General features: G+C 37.6%; 3 protein-coding genes across 3 annotated transcripts; 1 reads left to right on the top strand and 2 right to left on the bottom strand.

The window, feature by feature from the left end:
• Positions 1-377: 377 nt before the first annotated feature.
• On the bottom strand, positions 378-2,813 carry LOC136771939 (sulfotransferase 6B1). The gene is made up of 6 exons (XM_066724523.1): positions 2,564-2,813; positions 2,145-2,353; positions 1,886-2,012; positions 1,440-1,534; positions 1,116-1,302; positions 378-789 (listed from the first exon to the last, which is right to left on the bottom strand). The coding sequence occupies exons 1-6, from the start codon at positions 2,700-2,702 to the stop codon at positions 668-670; spliced, it is 879 nt and encodes a 292-aa protein (XP_066580620.1). The 5' UTR covers positions 2,703-2,813; the 3' UTR covers positions 378-667.
• Positions 2,814-10,732: 7,919 nt separating this feature from the next.
• Positions 10,733-13,078, top strand: LOC136771394 (sulfotransferase 6B1). Its single transcript, XM_066723682.1, has 6 exons — positions 10,733-10,909; positions 11,145-11,353; positions 11,486-11,612; positions 11,964-12,058; positions 12,196-12,382; positions 12,662-13,078. Exons 1-6 carry the CDS (start codon positions 10,771-10,773, stop codon positions 12,781-12,783), a joined length of 879 nt encoding a protein of 292 aa, XP_066579779.1. The 5' UTR covers positions 10,733-10,770; the 3' UTR covers positions 12,784-13,078.
• A 2,677-nt stretch (positions 13,079-15,755) lies between these two features.
• On the bottom strand, positions 15,756-19,744 carry LOC136771433 (sulfotransferase 6B1-like). The gene is made up of 4 exons (XM_066723750.1): positions 19,678-19,744; positions 16,488-16,582; positions 16,164-16,350; positions 15,756-15,915 (listed from the first exon to the last, which is right to left on the bottom strand). Exons 1-4 carry the CDS (start codon positions 19,742-19,744, stop codon positions 15,794-15,796), a joined length of 471 nt encoding a protein of 156 aa, XP_066579847.1. The 3' UTR covers positions 15,756-15,793.
• Positions 19,745-22,266: the final 2,522 nt, after the last annotated feature.

Genomic DNA, 22,266 nt, shown 5'->3' with positions numbered 1-22,266 from the left:
TTTGGTGTTCTTCCAAACATCTCAAAGATCAGAGTAGACACACACTTACAGTTCTGTTCCTGGTTATTCATGTGTATAATGTGTATGTGTGTACATCAGCTTGTAGTTCTCTTCAGTTTGTATTTGGCGCCTTATACTTCAGATATTTGTAATTAATTTAGAATTATTTCAACATCACATTTTTCACATTGACATTATGGACATTGTGTTCATCAGTGGCAACAACACATTGAAATTCAAACAAGATATGATTAATTATAATGAAGGTATGTTATTACTAACAATTCAGATAAATAATTGACATATTCACCTACAGTAACAATATACCTACACTTCAATAAATATACAAAATGCATAATCAAAAATAACCCACAGCCTTTAAATATGTACACATGATTTATTATATAAAAATACATTAACAAATGCTGTCACTTATGAAACCCCATTCAATGTTTAATATACATCAGATTAATATACAGTTCATATAAAGTGTTGGAAGCCATTACAAGATTTACGTTGAATGAATAATGTAAACTTAATAACACATCCGTTTTGTCCAATACAATGTCTTCCAAGTCAGTTTTGACAATCGATAAGAAAATAAAAATGTGCTTGACAATAATAAATAATGAAAGAACAGCAAAGTGAGTGGATCTGTCCGTCTCCCTCACTGACACTCATATTGAACACGGCTTGCTAATACACTAGAGTTGATCTTCTCTTTAAACAGCACGTCAAACTGGGTGTTCTGCTTGGAGGTGAAATGGTTCTTCCAGTCACCAACGGCACCTGCACAGAGACAGAGATTGGATCCAATTAGGAATCAGATGTCCATTAAAACACTGTGGATTATCTAGACAACAACCTGACATTTTCAAAGTCACATGTCTGTTATTCATCAAACAAATAAGTCAGTAATAAAAGTATGGAGCGATAGAAGTATATTAAATAAATGAATTCCAAGTTCAATCTAAACTTCCTAGTTTCAGTTGGATTTTTCTTAGGAAAGTAATCAAATCTAAATAACAATGTTATTACCATTAAGGCACTTCATTCATCCTGATTATTTCCTATGTCAGCCCTGCTGTGTCAGAGGATTGATTAGAGATCATTACCTTTCCTAAAGATGAGCTTCCTGTCAGCTGTCAGTGCGCACACTGTGTGGTTTGAATTCACTTTCTCCTTCTCTGCTTTTTCCTTCATTTCACTGAATGATGATTTCTTTGAGATGTCCTTGATTTGATCTTCCGTGACACTGATGTTCAGAAATGAACTGATCTCCTTGACATACGTGGGGAGATCCTGGAAACACAAATTTCACAGTTTAGTTTGTGCTCTTTCATTCCTGGTTCAACTGAAAGTCATCTGTTGAATGATATTCACTGCTTATTCCAGCTTCATCCACAACTGTGAAAGAAGAAATCTCATTTCAAACTCACCTTCTTCATGGACTCATAATACAAGAAGAGTGTGTTTTCATCATTTTCCTTCTTCTCCCAGCTGAGGACGTGATCAATCCAGGAACCATAAACCACTGCAATGTATAGAAAGACAAACTAATTGTAAATATTATATAGGTAAGTATTAAATAGAGGATATATAAGCAATACTTTCACATTGATTGCTCTACAGGTCATGAAAAACATGTTCAACAGGACTACTTTCTTATCATTAGCTTCTTGTTTTCCTGTGTAAAACACCCCTCTTCCTCTAAAAACAAATTGTCCGCATTCAGGTGAATGAAGAGAACAGCAGAACGGGGGTTAATGGACGTGCTGTGTTTCAGAAGACACTGTGTGTCATTAGAGAGCACCAGTATAACAGGGTCTAGTTTCCTTTTTCAAAACAAAGTTTGTCTATATTAAAGATGTGTCCAAACATTTACCTTCGCCCTTCAGGAACATCTCCAGAAAGGTTGACCATTTGTCAATCTTGGGCAGGTGGGGATTCTGTTGATAGTAATGGAACATAGAGACTGCCGTGTCCTTGGGGTTTCTGATCACATAAATCATCTGTGAAGACAAAAAGAAAGCACAGATATTTACATTTTCATTTACTACATTTTATATGACTTCTTCTCACAAAACGCTTCATCAGCTGCCCTTAGGACATGTGGGAGAATACAGCAGGACTGGCCAACCTACCTTGCATTTCTTTGTTTTGAACTGCACGGGGACCATGTCACAGTTGAGGTGTGTTGGGATGAGCCTCTTGCTGGGGAGGTTTCTGAGCTCCTGGAATTTGGAGAGATCTCCGAACTCCAGAGACGATGTCAGAGTCACCTGGCTGGTCGTGTTGTTCTCAGTGTGGCAGTTGTACAGATTCCTCAGGATCTCGGCCAGCCAGTGTGTCCCTATGAAGAGAACAGAGCATCAGCAATCAATCAGAAACAGGTCTAGTGCTCCAGTACTGTGGCTAAATCTAATGTCTCATGTAGTTCATGTGGTGCTTTTCCATTCGTCAGGACTCATCATTAAAATGACAAGAGTTTACATAATTATTTGTTGTGATTTAAAAGATGAATTTATCTTTAAAGAGTCATTGTAAATTGTAATGTTCTTACCTGATTTGGGATAAGACACTAGCAGCACATCATCTTCTCTGGCCTCAAAGTCATCCAGGGACTGTAGCAGCTCTGTGGAGGCTCTGGTGGAGAAAGGGATTCCTCTGAATCTGTGGACCAGCTCTGTCTGTTCTGGCATCTTGAGATGGATGTTTCCTCACAGTTAGTGTCTCTGGATGGACTGTGACTAGCTAGGTATTGATCTGGAGATCTTCCTGCCCTTATATATCCCTCAGTGAAGTGGAAAATGGAGCTGCGCATTCTGACGTCACAAATGAGTGTCGTATTGTCTCTGAGGAAGCAGAAGGAAATGGTGCATTTAGCAAGAGTGTAAATACTGAGACATTTGGTCTGGATTCAATTGTTTTATGACGATATACAAATGTAAATGAAAATATATAAGAAATGCTCCTTTGTATAATATCACAAATTAACTTTTATGAAACATATATAATATTCTTCCCTGGAACAATAAGACTCATTAAAGTGTATGAGCATTTTATTGACTAATCATTTACCTATTCACTCTTAGTTTGGCATTTCTGTTTAATTTTCATTAGCTACAATTGTTATTTGTTTTTTTCGATTTGATAGAGAAATCACAACGAAATATTAAACATTAACACATTAAGGGGGTACATTATGTCCTGTTATTTTTTCACATTTCACAATTTACTGATTTCTCAAATGCTTGTAGTTCTGTGTGAAATGAAGTAAGATTGTTTCCTTTGGAAGTCTTCCAAAAGGTAAATGTACAGTATCTTCTCAGGCAGTTAGGGTTACTATAAGTTACTGCATTATTATTATTATTATTATTATTATTATTATTATTATTATTATTATTATTATTATTATTATTATTATTATTTCTTGGCAGACGCCCTCATCCAGGGCGACTTACAACATAATTGCAATACAATGTGCAAGAATACATTTAAGTACAATCAATTTAGATTAAACATAGTAATTCAAATACATTTTACAACTTCCAATTATTATAATATGTCTAAGCATACACTCTTATCCAGGGATTCTTACAATTGTTACAATATTTAGTTACCATACTGAGTTACCTGTGGATGTGGCCAACGTGGGGCGGAGCTCCTCCTACCACGGGAGGCTTAACACTGTACTACTTTTACTGAGGGGTTCCTTCACTTTGTAACGGGCTCATTATGCACAAATGAGCCCCGTTACACAGAGCCTCGTCTCTCCAAACATCCCCCCCCTCTTCCGGTGCCAAGAGGACTAACTCTGCCTCCTCTCCACTCGCTTCCTCCAGAGTCCTCCTGAATTTCATTGCACTTTGTTTTGCTCTTATGTTTTGTAAGTCATCCTGGACAAGGGCGTCTGCTAATACATACATACATACATACATACATACATAAATAAATAAATAAAAATATAGCACATTATTTTTACATACCCAATTATACAGCTGGGTTTTAGTTTTATAATAGCCTATTTCAAAAGAATATTTAGTGTTTGCCCAACTTGGGCTGGGCAGGACTTGCATCTACAAGCTTCCACATTAGTAATGACTGTCTTGTGTACTGAGTTACTACAGCACCCTGTGGCACCATGGAAGATGTTAACATCTATATTGTGATTTAGACATTTCTGTAAACCATGAATTATCTCTGGTTCTATGCAGCATGATACTTGATATAAAATCTCTAAAACATCAATCAGCAACACTGTAATTATTTCAATACAATGTTTAACTGAGTTTTGACACAACTCATCAACTATGTAAGCATAGAAAACAACTGTCCGCATTTCTCCTAAATGCTCACTTCTGTGCTGGATAATGGGTGTCCTTGAAATCCAAGTAATTTACATTAACATACTGTTAAAGTGTCAATACATAGTTTATTGTAAAGAATACAGCAATATACAAATGAATAAACAAATATATACGGTGTATAAATCTGAGCAATTTACAGTAACGTACCATGAAAACATCATGCAGTATTTTACTGTTAATAATACAGTAATAATAGGCGCATTTACAGTGTATGAGTGAAGAACAACTAGCAAAGAAAATAAATTGACATTGGAACATGGTTGGTCCTCTTTCTTTAGTACTACATGCCTGTCCTACTAATATTTCATGAAATTATTACAAATCTCTCAGCTGCAATATCTCTATTAAGGATTGTTATTTATTTGTGTATACTGTATATTTCATTAACTACTTGTTGTGCTCAGTGCAAATCATGCTATTAATTACTGAATGTTCTGAATAAACATGGATTCTGATTATTCTGCTTCTAAAATAGTATTATCACCAATTATTATTGTAAAAAGAATTAATTAGAATCACATATTTAAAATGCAATTTCAACATGGGATAATCCTGTTAAATTCACATATCCTAAATCATATTGGAAAATTATGAAAGTTACTAAAAGAAAAACAGGAATCTCTACCCACAGCCACGTCACAGCGACCCTCTTTTCTCAATAGTTCACTATTGTCTCATGGCTCTGTTGACTGTGTTCTCATTTCCTTTCTTTCTTAACTCATAAGATCAATAAAAACCATGTTGTAACTTTAAATAGAATGGAGTGTCAGTAAACAAGCAATGGCAGACATCAAATTGACAGATGAACAAATTAGTTCAATAATAAGGGATGAATACAGATATTTAGAGCAAAAAGGAAGATTACAAAAGACAGTGGACCATTAAGCTCACCTTGCACTCCTGGTTTATACTAACTGCAGTATTGGAGATCCATTATATAAACATTTCCCCCTTCATTTAAATTATACACTTTTCCTTAAATATGAGGCCTTTTTTTAGCCATGTTTTATCACTATTGCCTAAATGAGGAAAATTGGGGACCAACGTGAACTACTGAATCCTTCCCAAAGTGAGAACTGCCTGTTTTATATTGATGCCCTTGTACATTACTGGTCCCTGCATGTAGTATTTTGCATTTGTCAACACACATTTTTCACCTAAAAATTTGCTGTATACTGTATGCATTGAATGTGTTTACTAATTATACCAGAGTCTACTCTACTAATTATTACAAGCAAACTGAAGGTTCCCCTTTAGCAAATTCCCCTTATGATAGGTTTCTTTAAGGCTGATTGTATCCTCTTTTCATTAGCTGGTTTGTCTGGTGAGTTGGTGGTCTTAATGGGTAACTTCCATTGGAATTAAAGTTAAACTACAAGAACCTTCCTGCAAAGGCTGATTCATATTTATTATGTTGGTTTATTATTACTTTCCCCATTTTCAAAAACAACTTGGATCAGAATGCTCCAATAGCCCAGCTAACACACTATTCAGAGGATTCAATGCAGCTGGAAATGATCTCTCTGAACCTGGAGATGCCCAGGAAGACTCTAGAACAGTTGCTCTAGAACAGAGAACCGAGGAAACTGGCCAAACTCCCAACCCCAACAGTACCATTGTTGCCCTGTCTGGGAATTGCTGGCCAATGGAAAATGTTTACATCGCGTCTTTCCTGGCTTCTGTAATCCAATGCACAACTGCAGAACATGCGGACGGTATTGTACAGTAGAAAGGACGTTACTATGGTCTATCCGCAGCCCTAGAAATCGTACGTTTTTTGACCCACAGATCGTGACTTCACAAATATCTAGCCAATCCAAAGGCACTCTGAAAGCCCTGAGACTCTCAACTGATCAGGCAGGTGTCAGGTTACACTCTGCTCCACAGCTACAGCTAAGAGCACAGAGGAAAAAGAGAGAAACAGACTTTTACATTGTAGCTTATAAACAATATGCTTTTTCTATCAACCACAATGTTTTTAGTAGTCATGGATTCAGAACTTCCACTAAAAGTAGAATGCATGTATAATATACTTATAAGGCAGTATTTGAGTTGGAACATGTGCATAACAAAACACATTTTGCCCCCCTAAATGTGCTATAGGTGTCATTTGGCTTTCTGTCTGTAAACAATAAAGTAGAAACCATGGGCAAAACATTGATATAACAGTCACATGTTCTAAATGTATGTCTCAAACTGTACCAAAACTCTGCATTAGGGGTTCATTTCCTGAAGAAAACAAATATCTAAAGTAACAATAAAGAAATCAAGAAAAAGGATGTAAGATGCACATGCATTTATTTTGACAAACCTCACTGCTGGTATGTACTGTATGATTTTTGGGTTGAGAAGAATGCCACAAATGGATCATAGTATTGCATTGTTGTTGGTCCAGTATTGTATCCTAAGACATCCTATGCCCCTGTAGTTGTAGTTCCATATCAGTAGTGATACTGGCCTTAGTTATGTCATTGCCTGGTAAATGCTACTTTGGCAAGGCACTTATTTGTGTTAACTGGCGCTTGATACAATGGGTAAAGCATATCTACACTACCGGTCAAAAGTTTTAGAATACCTCAATCTTCCCAGTTTTTATTGAAATGTGCTTAGTTTAATGTCTTAATGTACTCTGAAATGAAAGCATAGAACAAATAAACAATTGGAGATAAAAAAGAAATTATGGAATCATTTTGTTTAACAAAATGTGACCCCTTAAACTGCCAACCCCTCTTGGTACCCTTAAAAGGGCACCAAATCCATGTGCTTCTCTTTAATCCCATGTGTACTCCTCACTGTTGTATTTCTTGCCAAGTGTTTGGTATCCCATGTAAGAATATGTCATAATTGTCAATATTTTGTGAGATTTTGCAATCCTACTCAGAACAAGTACCCCCCCACCCACTTGGTCTGAGTAGGAATACAAAATCTCAGAAAATTTTGACAATTATGACATATTCTGGAACCCGACAGTCTACTTATCAAAACAAGATCATCAGTAGACACACACCCATAGAGAGCTCAAAATGTCAATGTACACAACGATTTTAAATAATTGGATCTGAACTTCTCTGTATTTGATAGAATATCAAATAATATATACTGGATTAATTGGTTGGTTGTTCTGAACAAAACAAGCCTATTTGCAAAGAAATTTGATCGAAACTGAGTGATCTGTGACCGTCTGAATGGTTTAGTAACACACTATATAACTTGGTAACCTGAACTGGACTTGAACTGCTTACATTTCAATAAAATTGTTGTGCAATGCTAATGTAGCTACAGTGCTGTTCATTTTCCATTGGCTACTGAATCCTACCAAGCAATCATTTGAATGTTATGTATAGTTTTTAATTATGTATAGCAGATAATATATTTTAGAATAATGTATAGCAGCAATGCATTGTGTTAGTATATGCTACATACATTGATTTTGCTTGTATATTTGATGTAAAGGGAAAGTGGTAGTTTGTGTTTAATAAGCCTTGGGTGGTTTTCCTGTTGGGTGTAGAGGGAGAGAGGCAAGATAGTGGAAAGCTGGACTGTAGCGAGAGAGGGAGATTGTATACAAATACGCTGTTCCTGTTTAATAAAACCACACTAAACTGAGTTGATTCACAATTCTTTACCTTTGCTTGCACACACCAGACCTTGGTCAAATACCATTAGGCACATATTTGTATTTTTGTATTTTTATTTGTATTTACATCAAATACCATTTCAATTTTGTATTTTAAAAATTACAAATTGTATCCTCTTTGACAATTACTAATTTACTGTAATTTAAAATGCTTTTTAAAAGTATTGATATGTATTTGCAAATGCTTCAATTATGTATTTTCACTAGTATTTTATATTCTCCATTTTCATTTGACTCTGAATTAATGTGTTGTATTTGAAAATAGAATCTTATGTGTACATCACACCAACATAAATGTAGCACAACATTAGCACAACATAAGAAGATTAAAGATACAGTGTGAGATATCTAACATAGTCCCAACAAGGAGAGCGGGAGAAAAATATTCAGTCGTTCCAAAAAGTAATAATTGGTCACTTTAATTATCTCCTGGTCTCTGCATCTCTTTTTGAATACTTGCTAGTTGCTAAATACATTCAAATACATTCAACTAGTAATTGTGAAATAGGATACAATTTATATTTTTTAAATACAATTTTGGAAAAATATGTGAAGTAATTGGAAATACAGAAAATATGTTTTTGACCCAGGTCTGATGCATACACACACACACATATATGTATATATATATATATATATATATATATATATATATATATATATAACTAGCAGAGGCAGAATTTGGGGCAGAGGCTCAGAATGTATTAATCCAGCCCTGACATTATCCATCTCAAAGACCTCATGGGAGTGATTGGGTACCGCCCAAACGTCCTGACTGCTGCTTTACTCATCCTGAATCATCTTTCTCATTAACTGATTCACTCTCAGTTTGTGACATTTCAGATTCATCCTCACTTCCTCATCTACCTATAAGCAAAACACATTGTTGGATATTATTACCAAGGCTCAGACACTTGCTGTATTGTGTGGAGAAAAAATACATATTTGTGCTTATAATCTGATTGTTAAAATAGATTTAGTGTAATGAAATCCACTCTTGTATACTCATTTGTAAAATGTATTATGCTTTGAATTGCACTGTATTATGTAAATTGGAATTTGTAATGTTGTATGCCTTGAACTGCACTGTATTTTTGCATTTTGTATTGCGCTTATATTTTGTAAGTCACCCTGGATAAGGGTGTCTGCTAATAAATAAATAAATAAATAAATAAATAAATAATTTGACAGTTTGGTCAGATGTGTTGATATTACCAATCACGTCATGCTACAATTTTAAATGTGAGGCCAACCACATGCAGAAGGCTGCATTTCGTAAGTAAGACAACTTACCGAATATGACCAAAGTCATATTCAATAGCTTTGTGAAAACTAAGAAAATTGAACGGGATCAAACGATGAAGTCAAAGTCAACAGTTATATTTACCTTAGACAACAGATCAGTGACGATGGAAATCTTATGGAAGAAATCAAAAGAAGAGTAAGAATGTGATACATTTGGAAGAAACTACATGCTATTGAATGGAAATCTAGCCATTTCAATTAAAATAAAAGTATTTGACCAATACATACTACCAGTGCTCACCTGTGGCCTCAAAACCACAAAATGCAAACATGATACAGAAAATGTAAAGAACACAAAGAATGGCAGGAAATATGCTTGGAATAACAATATGAGCCTGAAAAAAAAAAAGCCACAGTCCTTATGGGAGAATGTCCTTTGGACAGATGAATCAAAACTGGAGCTTTTTGGCAAGTCACATCAGCTCTATGTTCGCAGACAAAAAATGAAGCTTCCAAAGAAAAGAACACCATACCTACAGTGAAACATGGAGAGGCTCATTTATGTTTTAAATTTGTGCAGGGCATAATGAACTCTCAAGACTATCAAGGCACTCTGGAGCAAAACATACTGCCCAGTGTCAGAAAGATCTGTCTCAGTCGCAGGTCATGGGTCCTCCAACAGGATAATGACCCATAAAACACAGCTAAAAGCACCCAAGAATGGATAAGAACAAAACATTGGACTCTTCTGAAGTGGCCTTCTATGAGTCCTGATCTGAATCCTATCGAACATCTATGGAAAGAGCTGAAACTTGCAGTATGGAGAAGACACCCATCAAACCAGAGACAGCTGGAGATCTATGCTCAGGAAGAGTGGGCCACGCTACCTGTTAACAGGTGCAGAAGTCTCATTGAGAGCTACAGAAAACGTTTGATTGCAGTGATTGCTTCTAAAGGTTGTTCAACAAAATATTTGGTTGAGGGTCCCATCATTTTTGTCCATGCCATTTTCGTTTGTTTTATTATTAACAAATTTATGTTGAAAATCAAAATCAAAAGCAAAGTCTGACTTCTGTTCAATATGGAATAAACAATGGTGGATGCAAATTACTTTTGTCAGTTTGAAGTTAATTAAGAGGAAATTGTGCATTCCATGTTTCTTGTAGAAGGGTACCAACAAATTTGAGCACATCTGTATTTGTGTATGTATTCATAACTAATATATTGTATCATATCAAGCTTTTGGAGAGATTTCCAAAATCAGATATAAGTCCAGAAATCTAACTTCTGAACTCTCATAGTCTGATTTTTGAAATATGTCAATAAAATTAATACTACGCAATCAAGAAATCTTGCAACATTTCCTTCTCTATTCCAATGTTTTTGTGTGTCATAATGCATGGGCTCCATTTTCCACTTTACTAAGACATATATAAGGGCAGGAAGATCTCCAGATCAATACCTAGCTAGTCACAGTCCATCCAGAGACACTAACTGTGAGGAAACATCCATCTCAAGATGCCAGAACAGATAGAGCTGGTCCACAGATTCAGAGGAATCCCTTTCTCCACGAGAGCCTCCACAGAGCTGCTACAGTCCCTGGATGACTTTGAGGCCAGAGAAGATGATGTTCTGCTAGTGTCTTATCCCAAATCAGGTAAGAACATTACAATTTACATTACTACTCAGAATGACTCTTAAGCGTATTTTATCATTCAAATCAGCTTCACAGCAAAAAATAAGAAATAATTACATGAAATCTAGTCATTTTAACCAGAGTCCTGAGTCCTGGTAAAGTAGCACATGAACTACATGAGACATTAGTTTTAGCCACAGTACTGGTGCACTAGACCTGTTTCTGATTGATTGCTGACGCTCTGTTCTCTTCATAGGGACACACTGGCTGGCCGAGATCCTGAGGAATCTGTACAACTGCCACACTGAGAACAACACGACCAGCCAGGTGACTCTGACATCGTCTCTGGAGTTCGGAGATCTCTCCAAATTCCAGGAGCTCAGAAACCTCCCCAGCAAGAGGCTCATCCCAACACACCTCAACTGTGACATGGTCCCCGTGCAGTTCAAAACAAAGAAATGCAAGGTAGGTTGGCCAGTCCTGCTGTATTCTCCCACATGTCCTAAGGGCAGCTGATGAAGTGTTGTGTGAGAAGAAGTCATATATAATGTAGTAAATGAAAATGTATATATCTGTGCTTTCTTTTTGTCTTCATAGATGATTTATGTGATCAGAAACCCCAAGGACACGGCAGTCTCTATGTTCCATTACTATCAACAGAATCCCCACCTGCCCAAGATTGACAAATGGTCAACCTTTCTGGAGATGTTCCTGAAAGGCCAAGGTAAATGTTTGGACACATCTTTAATATAGATAAACTTTGTTTTGAAAAAGGAAACTAGAACCTGTTATACTGGTGCTCTCTAATGACACACAGTGTCTTCTGAAACACAGCATGTCCATTAACCCCCGTTCTGCTGTTCTCTTCATTCACCTGAATGCGGACAATTTGTTTTTAGAGGAAGAGGGGTGTTTTACACAGGAAAACAAGAAGCTAATGATAAGAAAGTAGTTGAGTTGAACATGTTTTTTAAGTCCTGGAGAGCAATCAATGTGAAAGTATTGCTTATATATCCTCTATTTAATACTTGAATATATAATATTTAAAATTAATATGTCTTTCTTTACATTGCAGTGGTTTACGGTTCCTGGATTGATCACGTCCTCAGCTGGGAGAAGAAGGAAAATGATGAAAACACACTCTTCTTGTATTATGAGTCCATGAAGAAGGTGAGTTTGAAATGAGATTTCTTCTTTCACAGTTGTGGAAGAAGCTGGAATAAGCAGTGAATATCATTCAACAGATGTCGTTCAGTTGAACCAGGAATGAAAGAGCACAAACTAAACTGAGAAATTTGTGTTTCCAGGATCTCCCCACATATGTCAAGGAGATCAGTTCATTTCTGAACATCAGTGTCACGGAAGATCAGATCAAGGACATCTCAAAGAAATCATCCTTCAGTGAAATGAAGGAAAAAGCAGAGAAGGAGAAAGTGAATTCAAACCACACAGTGTGCGCACTGACAGCTGACAGGAAGCTCATCTTTAGGAAAGGTAAGGATCTCTAATCAATCCTCTGACACAGCAGGGCTGACATAGTAAATAATCAGGATGAATGAAGTGCCTGAAACTGAAACTGAAACTAGGAAACTAAGATTGGTATTAGAATTCATTAATGTCATATATTTATATCCCTCCAGACTGTAATTCAAGCTCTTGTTTGATAAATAGCAGACAAGTAACTTTTAAAATGTCAGGTTGTTGTCTAGATAATCCACAGTGTTTTAATGGACGTCTGATTCCTAATTGGATCCAATCTCTGTCTCTGTGCAGGTGCCGTTGGTGACTGGAAGAACCATTTCACCTCCAAGCAGAACACCCAGTTTGACGTGCTGTTTAAAGAGAAGATCAACTCTAGTGTATTAGCAAGCCGTGTTCAATATGAGTGTCAGTGAGGGAGACGGACAGATCCACTCACTTTGCTGTTTGTAAACATGGAGCCTTGTGCCTTTGTAATGAAAGGGCAACTGGAGCACAAATGTCAGGCAATGAAAGAGATTTTATTTTATGCCAGCAAGACACATTCTTCACACTGTTCCCATTGTTCTTTCAGTACGTATTACTGTCAAGCACATTTTGATTTTATTATTCCTAAATCTAACAAGGATCACACATGTATGTTATTTATCCTGAATCACACTGTAATTACTTATAGCACTTGATACGACTTGCATTTTATTGTTACAATAAAATTAATTTCAATTAAACATATTTTTTCTGTCAATCAAAGGAATGTATGTCAAGTCTGTTCTTCTTGACTGCATTTTTGTACAGCTTATGAAAGCCTAATGCTTATTCACTATGTCACATGGACCATTCCTAATCATTAAAAAACACATTTGCTCAGATTTCTGTGATTTTTAGTTATTTTTCGTATAATACCTTTAAATAGTAATGTTTTATATTATGGTTGTAATATATATCCTTAAGACATAATAATTTATTGTTTGTTATGTGATCTCTCACTATTTTGAAAATATAGTTCTCTGCAATGTGTTACTGCATTTTGAAAGTTTGAAGCTTCTACTTTCTTAGCAGACATTCCCTCCACAAATCTTAATCAATGCTAAACATTTTACAATGATGCAATTGTTGTAATAGGCAGGTGACTGAATTTCCCAGTTGTCACCAGTTTGTGCTGTTGAGGTCTCTCATTGCAATATAGACAGCTGGTCGATAAGCAGACTCTTTCTCTGCAAAGATGAGCTGTCATTCAACAGGCCCTAGACACTGAATTACTGTGTGTTAATAGTTTAAGACATAAACATAACTTCTATCTGCTATTGATTCACCATGTTGCCACAGTATACTGAGTGGAAAAGCAGAAGAAGAATTTGCCGACCCTGTGAGCCACAAGCAAGTGCATGTCAGACAGTATGGCATCACAAAAAGAGAAAATAGTGATGAATGGGGCATAGCTTGAAATGTTGGTGATGTCTAGGTTTCGGGATCTCATTCTGAACTTGCAGTTCCTATGAGACCAGGAGCTTGTCTGGTGTCACTCCTTTGTAGTTTTCAAGAGCAGCAAAATTCAAATTGTAGTGTGTTGACCAAAAGTGACCACAATACTCCAAGAGAGTTTGAACATCACTTGATTTCTTTTGTTAGCCTCTTCACTGCTTTCCTACTTTGTCTAAATGGGGAAAAGCAGAAGTTGACATTAGTTAAATTGAGCAATAATCTCAATATCTGCACATTAGTCGGTGTGTAAGTCATTGAGATCTGAGTGTCTCAGATGGCCTATAGGACCATTGCATCACAGCATCCCGGCTGCACAAATACAGATTACATAACAGATAAATTGTCACCAGCAACATACAGTAGTGCCACAACTTTGACTCAGCATATATCCCTTAGCTGAGTGGCAACTTGTGTAAAACATTATTAAGCATATTATACTAGTAATGAATACATTACATCATGTTACTGTAGCTGGTTGTCATTATTATTTGTGTGGCTATGCTTTGATCTAATACTTGGTACCGGTGCTGTTTCAGCTTGTGGCTTCACAAGACAATCAGTTGTTGAAATATACATTAAGATTTGATTACTTAGGGAAGCTTTCACAGAAAAAGGTCCGTTAACAAAGTTTGATAAGTACAAATGTACAGTTGAGAGTGAATTTGTTCATTAACTTTCATCTTGTCAATAGTTAGCCTTTCTTAATGTAAATTCATCATTCAGATTCGTACAATTTCACATACAAATATGGAGAATGAAGGTAGGTTTTTGAATATATATATATATATATATGTGATTCATAAATATATATTAAACAATTCTACAACCAGTCCTACTACTGATTGGAGATGTCACCCGCAGGACATTAGAATAATGCACATGCACATGTCTATTTTGGTATTTTTTCTGTGTGTTTTATTATTTTAATTTCTTTCACTTATTCACTTTAAATCTTTCCTATATTATCACATTATTCCTATTAAAATCACTTTTATAGTCACTTTTGTTTACTTACATTTTTTCCCCCCACTTCAGGGAAATGCACGAGTTTTATTATTTAAATATGCACATGGCTAATACCCGCTTATTCACCAGGCTTTACGAGAGTCAACAATTGACAATGAGGAACACCTGTTAGGCTGGAGATAAAAAGCTCCCAGGTTGGGGAGAGAGGGATTGCAGAGTGAGATCAGGAGAGACGACTACAGAGCGAGTTCCGGAAGGGATTGCAAGAGCAAGAGCAAGAGCAAGAGCAAGAGCAAGAGCAAGAGGAAGGAAATTGAATTTGGAAAGCCAAATTCTAGAAACCCTATTTTTCTTAAACTAATCGCATTTTATTTGGTATGACATTGTTTCAGATCACAATAGGGTAGATTCTTTTCAGCACTTTCAATTAAAAATATGTTAACTTTAATGATGAAATTGCACTTCAAGGCTAAGTCATTCTCAATGTGAGAAAAAAAAGCATTTTGAGATACTGTATCAAGGTAATCTTGATAGCATTATGTGTAAGTGCAGTGTAAACAGAAATTATACAATCATGAAGATGCCATGAAACCTTTAAAATGCCTCTGATGGCCCCTTTCTGTTTTCAATGGTATCTGCAACACATTGCAGTAATTTGGGACGATATTTCTGTAGACAAATATAGAATAAGATATTTTGGCGTATATTTTATAAAACCGCATTGTATGATTATTTTAAGCTGCTGCCATGAAATTAAAACAGAAGAGGATGAAATATGAAAAATATATTTTATTGTTAATACTAACAATTCATATGAATAAAATACAAATAACATATTAACATTAAGTACAAATCCCACAAGAACCCAACTTATTTAACACATCGATTCTGTTCAATTAAAAGTCAGTTTTGACAATCATTAAGAAAATTAAAATAAATACGAACTGACAACTAAGTGAGTGGATCTGTCCGTCTCCCTCACTGACACTCATATTGAACACGGCTTGCTAATACACTAGAGTTGATCTTCTCTTTAAACAGCACGTCAAACTGGGCGTTCTGCTTGGAGGTGAAATGGTTCTTCCAGTCACCAACGGCACCTGCACAGAGACAGAGATTGGATCCAATTAGGAATCAGACGTCCATTAAAACACTGTGGATTATCTAGACAACAACCTGACATTTTCAATGTCACATGTCTGTTATTCATCAAACAATTTAGTCAGTAATAAAACTATCTAGCTATAGAAGTATATTAAATAACTTAAATCCATGTTCAATCTTAGCTTCCTAGTTTCAGTTGGATATTTCTAAGGGAGGTAATTAATTCTAAATAACAATGCCTTACCTTTCCTAAAGATGAGCTTCCTGTCAGCTGTCAGTGCGCACACTGTGTGGTTTGAATTCACTTTCTCCTTCTCTGCTTTTTCCTTCATTTCACTGAATGATGATTTCTTTGAGATGTCCTTGATTTGATCTTCCGTGACACTGATGTTCAGAAATGAACTGATCTCCTTGACATATGTGGGGAGATCCTGGAAACACAAATTTGACAGTTTAGTTTGTGCTCTTTCATTCCTGGTTCAACTGAACGACATCTGTTGAATGATATTCACTGCTTATTCCAGCTTCTTCCACAACTGTGAAAGAAGAAATCTCATTTCAAACTCACCTTCTTCATGGACTCATAATACAAGAAGAGTGTGTTTTCATCATTTTCCTTCTTCTCCCAGCTGAGGACGTGATCAATCCAGGAACCGTAAACCACTGCAATGTAAAGAAAGACATATTCATTTTAAATATTATATATTCAAGTATTAAATAGAGGATATATAAGCAATACTTTCACATTGATTGCTCTCCAGGACTTAAAAAACATGTTCAACTCAGCTACTTTCTTATCATTAGCTTCTTGTTTTCCTGTATAATATCACAAATATCCCTGGTGCTGTACGGCTCACTAAACTGTATGAGCATTTTATTGACTAATCATGTATTGTTGATTTTCTCTCAGATTTTGGGTTTAATTTTCATAGAACAATTTGTGTTCAATTTGAATGAGAAATCACAATGAAATATTAAACATTAACACATTAACAGAGGACATTATGTACTGTTATTTTTTTTCACATTTCACAAGTTACTGATTTCACAAATGCTTGTAGTTCTGTGTGAAGTGAAGTAAGATTGTTTCCTTAGGTAGTCTTCCAAAAGGAAAATGTACAGTATTTTCCCAGGCAGTTAGGGTTGCCAATAAGTTATTGTATTATTATAATATTTCTTACCATACACCCTTATCCAGGGACTCTTACAATTGTTACAATATATCACATTATTTGTACATGCTGGGGTTTAGTTTATAATAGCCTATTTCACAAGAGTATTTAGTGTTTGCCCAACTTGGCTTCCACATTACAAGCTTCCACATTAGTGATGACTGTCATGTGTACTGAGTTACTACACCACCCTGTGGCACCATGGAAGATGTTAACATGTAGTTTGTGATTTAGCCATTTCTCCATACCGTGAACTACATTCATATGTTTGTGAATGAACTTCCAAGTCAAATATTGCATGATACTTTATATAACGTAAAATCACTAAAACATCTGTCAGCAAACCCTGTAATTATTTCAATACAATATTTAGCTGAGTTTTGACACAATTCATCAACTATATAAACATAGAAAACAACTGTCATTCTGTATTTCAAAAATATTTAACATTTCTCCTAAATGCTCACTTCTGGACTAGATAATGGGTGTCCTAGAAATCCAGGCAATTTACAGTAACATAATGTTAAAGTGTCAATACATAGTTTACTGTAAAGAATACAGCAATATACAGGTGAATATACAGCAAATCTTTACAGTGTAGAAATCTGAGCAATTTACAGTAATGTACCATGAAAACATCATGCAGTATTTTACTGTAAAGAATACAGTAATAATAGGCACATTGTCAGTGTATGAATGAAGAACTACCAGCAAGGAAAATAAATTTACATTGAAACCTGCTTGGTCCTCTTTCTTTAGTACTACATGCCTGTCCTACTAATATTTCATGAAATTATTATAATTTTTTTCATTTTCAATATCTCTATTATTAAGTACTGTTATTTATTTGTGCATACAGTATGTTTCATTAACCATTAATTGTACTCAGTGCACAATCCTGCTCTTAATCCTTTTGCTTTCAGATATCCTATATCATTTTGGAAAATTATGATCAGGAATCTCTACCCACAGACCACAGCCATGGCCATGTCACAGCGGCGCTCCTTTCTCAATAGCTCACTATTGTCTCACTTCTCTGTAGACTGTGTTCTCATTTCCTCTCTTTCTTAACTAATAAGATCAATACAGACCGTGTTGTAACTTTAAATAGAATGGAGTGTCAATAAACAAGCAATGGCATCAAATTAACAGTCTACTCTAATTATTACAAGTTAACTGGAGTTTCCCCTGGTCTTAATTGGTGACTTTCGTTGGAATCAAAGTTAAACAAAATGACACCCAAAAGAGCTTCAGAAATTCATTGGTGTTGCCATGTAACATTATTGCTCATTCTCACACTGAGGATCACCTACATTTCTATACAGACATTATTCCATACACACCTCTAGATTATAATAAATGCTATTAGTGATCAAAAGATGTTACCTAAGTGTGTTGTTTAATCTCTTAATCACAAATTTTATTCTGATTATGAATAGGTGGAATACTTCCCAAATTCAAAATCTACCTCTGGATGTGTTAATTGCCTGAACATTAATTCCAGAATATATAATTTAAATTGTCTGATGTCTCAATTTAGGGCTAGACCAAATCAACATTGACCTACCGCAATGTACACAAACCAACTTCCTACTATTTATAAATAACAACTTAATATGGTACAGCTTAATTTGTGATTCATGGGATGGTCAAAGATTTGATTCTGTCTAGCCCTCTGTCTTTTTAAAGGTTCTGTTGACAAGAATTTTTTCAAGAAATACTGAATCAAATTATCAATTTATTGGATTTAACATAAATACAGTAATATCAGACCTCACTAGAGGAAACTATTTAAACACTTAAACACTCTTGGCACTAGACCAAATCAAAGCACAAACTTTTACCCTATATATACATTATTTTTTAGATTAAGTCATAGAAAGTGGCTTCTTACGATACATTAAACCATGATTAGGTACAAGATTGTTATTTGCAATGTGCAAGTTTGTCAAAGTTTTCATTTGGTCTATCCCAAAGCCTGAATATATGTATCAATATATATACAGACTTCATGCCCTGTCCCCCTGTTACAGATTGTATTGTTGTTACATTATTATATACAATAAACATTCTTTGCATCTACTTCCTGAAGCCTGTGGTGTATGTACTGAGATCTAGCCAAACCTGCATAGGGAATACTGGGTGGTTGCGAGTCTCCATTTTGCTTTAATAAACTTGGGTGGCATAGTGGGACTATATTTTTCTGGGTTCAGGTTTCACCGCCACCCGTGACATTATCTGAAGAGTAACTCACTCAATGTGTGAGACAGTTAGTGGCAAAAAGATTACCTACAAAAAGTTTATAGTGATAGGGCACCTCTCTGGAACCACCCAAACGTTCTGACTGCTGCTACCATCTTTCTCATTAACTGATTCACTGTCCGTTTCTGATTTTTCAGATTCAACCTCACTTCTCCAGCTACCTACAGTGGCTCTCAAAAGTATTCACCCCCCTTGGACTTTTCCACATATCATTGTGTTACAACATGAAATCAGAATGGATTTTCAGTAGTTTCACAAATTTGCTTTGGGCGAGGGAATGTGATCTGATTTGATCTGGCTTATTCTCTTGGCTATGGGAATGACGGTCTAGAGCCGGGTCCGGACTGTCACCCCCAAAAGTGTGAGACAGCTCCCTGGGCTGCCTGCGCATATTTTTAAGAGCAAAGTCTAGGTTGGCAATTTCAAACTCCCGGGTGTCAGATAGGATGTGATTTTTGGTAAGCTCCGGATGACCGATGTCCAAGAGACTCAATCAGATGATCTGGTATTCCTTTGTGTGCCGGCTGATAGTGCTGGTTAATGTTTTCGAGCTGGAACCCCAAAAGGCGAATTTAAATGGCAGTGGGACGGATCAGTGGGGTGGCCGCTGGTCTCAGCAAAAAGCAGGGAGGGGGTGAGGCTACGACTGGGTGGCTGAGGAGAGCACAGGAGGTGGGTTGACAGCAACCCGGGGATCCAGTGAAGAGTAAGGAGCGATACAGAGACACACGTGGCATGCCACGGAGATGTGAGCAACAGAGTATCCGGGAAGTAGGGGGGCGGGGACATGGACAATGAAGAGATGTCATGGGCACGACAAGTTACAGGACAAAGGCAGCATGACCGACGGGCAGGCGGAGGGCAGCCTTGGGTCCTAGCAAGAACAAAGGAGTGGAGGAAATGACAGCATTAGAAGAGGATGAAGTGGTGACAGGGTTGCCTAGGAGAGCACGGAGACCAGTTGGCGGCATTGCACAGCAGAGGGACACCTGTAGAAGGAAAGGGTTAGACGGATCTGCAGGAAACGAAATGCCGGCAGTGCAGGGTTCTGCAAGGGAAACGGTAGAGATCAGGGCCGCGGGGGAACCAGGGGGCGACCAAACGAGGCTAGGACTGCAAGCGGGGTGGACAGCAGGGGGGAAGTCATACAAGGATGGCGGACAGGAACAAAGAAAGCATGTTTTGCACAAAGATTATAATGAGAAAGGCTGATACAATGTTATTATTATTATTTTTATTTCTTGGCAGACGCCCTTATCCAGGGCGACTTACAACATAAGTGCAAAACAAAGTGCAAAAATACAGTTAAGTACAAGGCATCAATCATTACAAATTCAATTTAACTAAAACATAGCAATTCAAAATAATACATTTTACAAATTCCAATTCACAATTTACACAAGTACAGTAAGTGAGGTCTTACACCCTGGACGGTGAAAGCTAAGTGCTGTCAAGATGTAGGGTCACAGTCAAGGGCTACGGGAAAGGGAGCAAGGAGGAAAACAATCAAAAGCGCAAGGAGCATAATAAAACTGTGAAGTGCTATCTAGCAGGGATAGAGGACTAATATTACAAGTACTGTCCGAAAAGATACGTCTTGAGTAAGCGCCAGAATGAGGTCAAGGACTCGGCTCTTTTGACTTCGGTGGGAAGTAGCGTGTGCGAAGAGAGAATATCAGACGAGCCACAGAGTTCTGGAGGAGCTGGAGCAGCGGGTAGTGCAGGCAGGCCGGCCAGGAGGGAGTTGCAGTAGTCCAGGCGGGAGAGGACCAGTGACTGGACGAGTAGCTGAGTCGAGTAGTCGGTGAGGAAGGGATGGATCCGGCGTATGTTGCTCAGGAAGAATCTGCAGGTGTGTGTCAGCGTGGTGATGTGCTGGGTGTAGGAGAGCGCAGGATTGAGGGTGACTCCTATATTTTTAGCGGAAGAAGAAGGAGAGAGTGTGGTGGATTCCAAGGGGATCGAGATGGGGAGGTCAGCAGAAGGTGAGGAAGAGTGGGGGAAAAACATGAGATCCGATTTGGAGAGGTTGAGCTTGAGGTGGTGCGAGTGCATCCAGGCGGAAATAGCAGACAGGAAGATCTGGGCATCATCAACGTAGGAGTGGTAGGAGAAACTATGGGATGCGATGAGGGGGCCCAGGGAGCGAGTGTAGAGAGAGAACAGGAGGGGGCCCAGGACGGAGCGTTGGGGAACACTTGTGAGGAGAGGTTGGGGGGTGGATGAGGAGCCTCGCCATGTCACTTGGTAGGACGGTCACTGAGGTAGGAGAACCAGGTGAGAGCAGTCCCAGAGATTCCAAGGTCAGCGAGGCAGGAGAGGAGGATGGAGTGATCAACGGTGTCAAATGCTGCGGAGAGGTCAAGGAGGATGAGGACTGAGGAGAGGGAGGCGCCCGAGCACAGCTGAGGGAGTCAGTGACTGCCAGGAGAGCCGTCTCAGTGGAGTGAGCTGTGCAGAAGCCGGACTACAGAGGATCCAGGAGTGAGTGTTGGGACAGAAAGTTAGAGAGCTGACGGTGGACCACCCGCTCGAGAGTCTTTGAGAGGAAGGGGGAGTAGGGAGACAGGGCGTTAGTTCTGAGGACAGGTGGCATCAAGGGTTGGTTTCTTGAGCAGTGGGATGACAGCGGCTTGTTTAAATGCAGAGGGAAAACAGCCAGAGAGGAGTGAGGAGTTGAGGAGGGAGGAGATGAAGGTGAGAAGATCAGGAGCAGTCGCTTGGAAGAGGCGAGAAGGGAGAGGGTCCAAGGCACACGTTGTAGGTTTGTGACGTAGGAGGAGAGCAGAAACTTCAGCATCTGAGAGGTGAGAATGAAGAAAAGGAAGCTTGATCAGAGGGAGGTTTGTGTGTGATGAGAGATGAGGGTGGAGTATTGAAGAGCCTGCGGATGTCTGCAATCTTGGAGGAGAT

Source organism: Amia ocellicauda, chromosome 15, assembly GCF_036373705.1.
Source record: "Amia ocellicauda isolate fAmiCal2 chromosome 15, fAmiCal2.hap1, whole genome shotgun sequence".
In the NCBI taxonomy this organism is placed as follows: Eukaryota; Metazoa; Chordata; class Actinopteri; order Amiiformes; family Amiidae; genus Amia; species Amia ocellicauda.
Note: the sequence above shows the minus strand (reverse complement) of the source record. Positions and strands in the feature narration are given on the sequence as shown.

Bases quoted from the DNA above. Each gene is read 5' to 3' on its own strand.
- LOC136771939 (XM_066724523.1), bottom strand. From the start codon at position 2,702: ATGCCAGAACAGACAGAGCTGGTCCACAGATTCAGAGGAATCCCTTTC. The intron at 2,013-2,144 runs GTAGGTTGGCCA...TTGTCTTCACAG, and splicing joins TCAAAACAAAGAAATGCAAG to ATGATTTATGTGATCAGAAA. The intron at 1,535-1,885 runs GTAAATGTTTGG...TATACATTGCAG, and splicing joins GATGTTCCTGAAGGGCGAAG to TGGTTTATGGTTCCTGGATT.
- LOC136771394 (XM_066723682.1), top strand. From the start codon at position 10,771: ATGCCAGAACAGATAGAGCTGGTCCACAGATTCAGAGGAATCCCTTTC. The intron at 11,354-11,485 runs GTAGGTTGGCCA...TTGTCTTCATAG, and splicing joins TCAAAACAAAGAAATGCAAG to ATGATTTATGTGATCAGAAA. The intron at 11,613-11,963 runs GTAAATGTTTGG...TTTACATTGCAG, and splicing joins GATGTTCCTGAAAGGCCAAG to TGGTTTACGGTTCCTGGATT.
- LOC136771433 (XM_066723750.1), bottom strand. From the start codon at position 19,744: ATGCGCAGGCAGCCCAGGGAGCTGTCTCACACTTTTGGGGGTGACAGT. The intron at 16,351-16,487 runs GTGAGTTTGAAA...TTGTGTTTCCAG, and splicing joins ATTATGAGTCCATGAAGAAG to GATCTCCCCACATATGTCAA. The intron at 15,916-16,163 runs GTAAGGCATTGT...GTCTCTGTGCAG, and splicing joins GAAGCTCATCTTTAGGAAAG to GTGCCGTTGGTGACTGGAAG.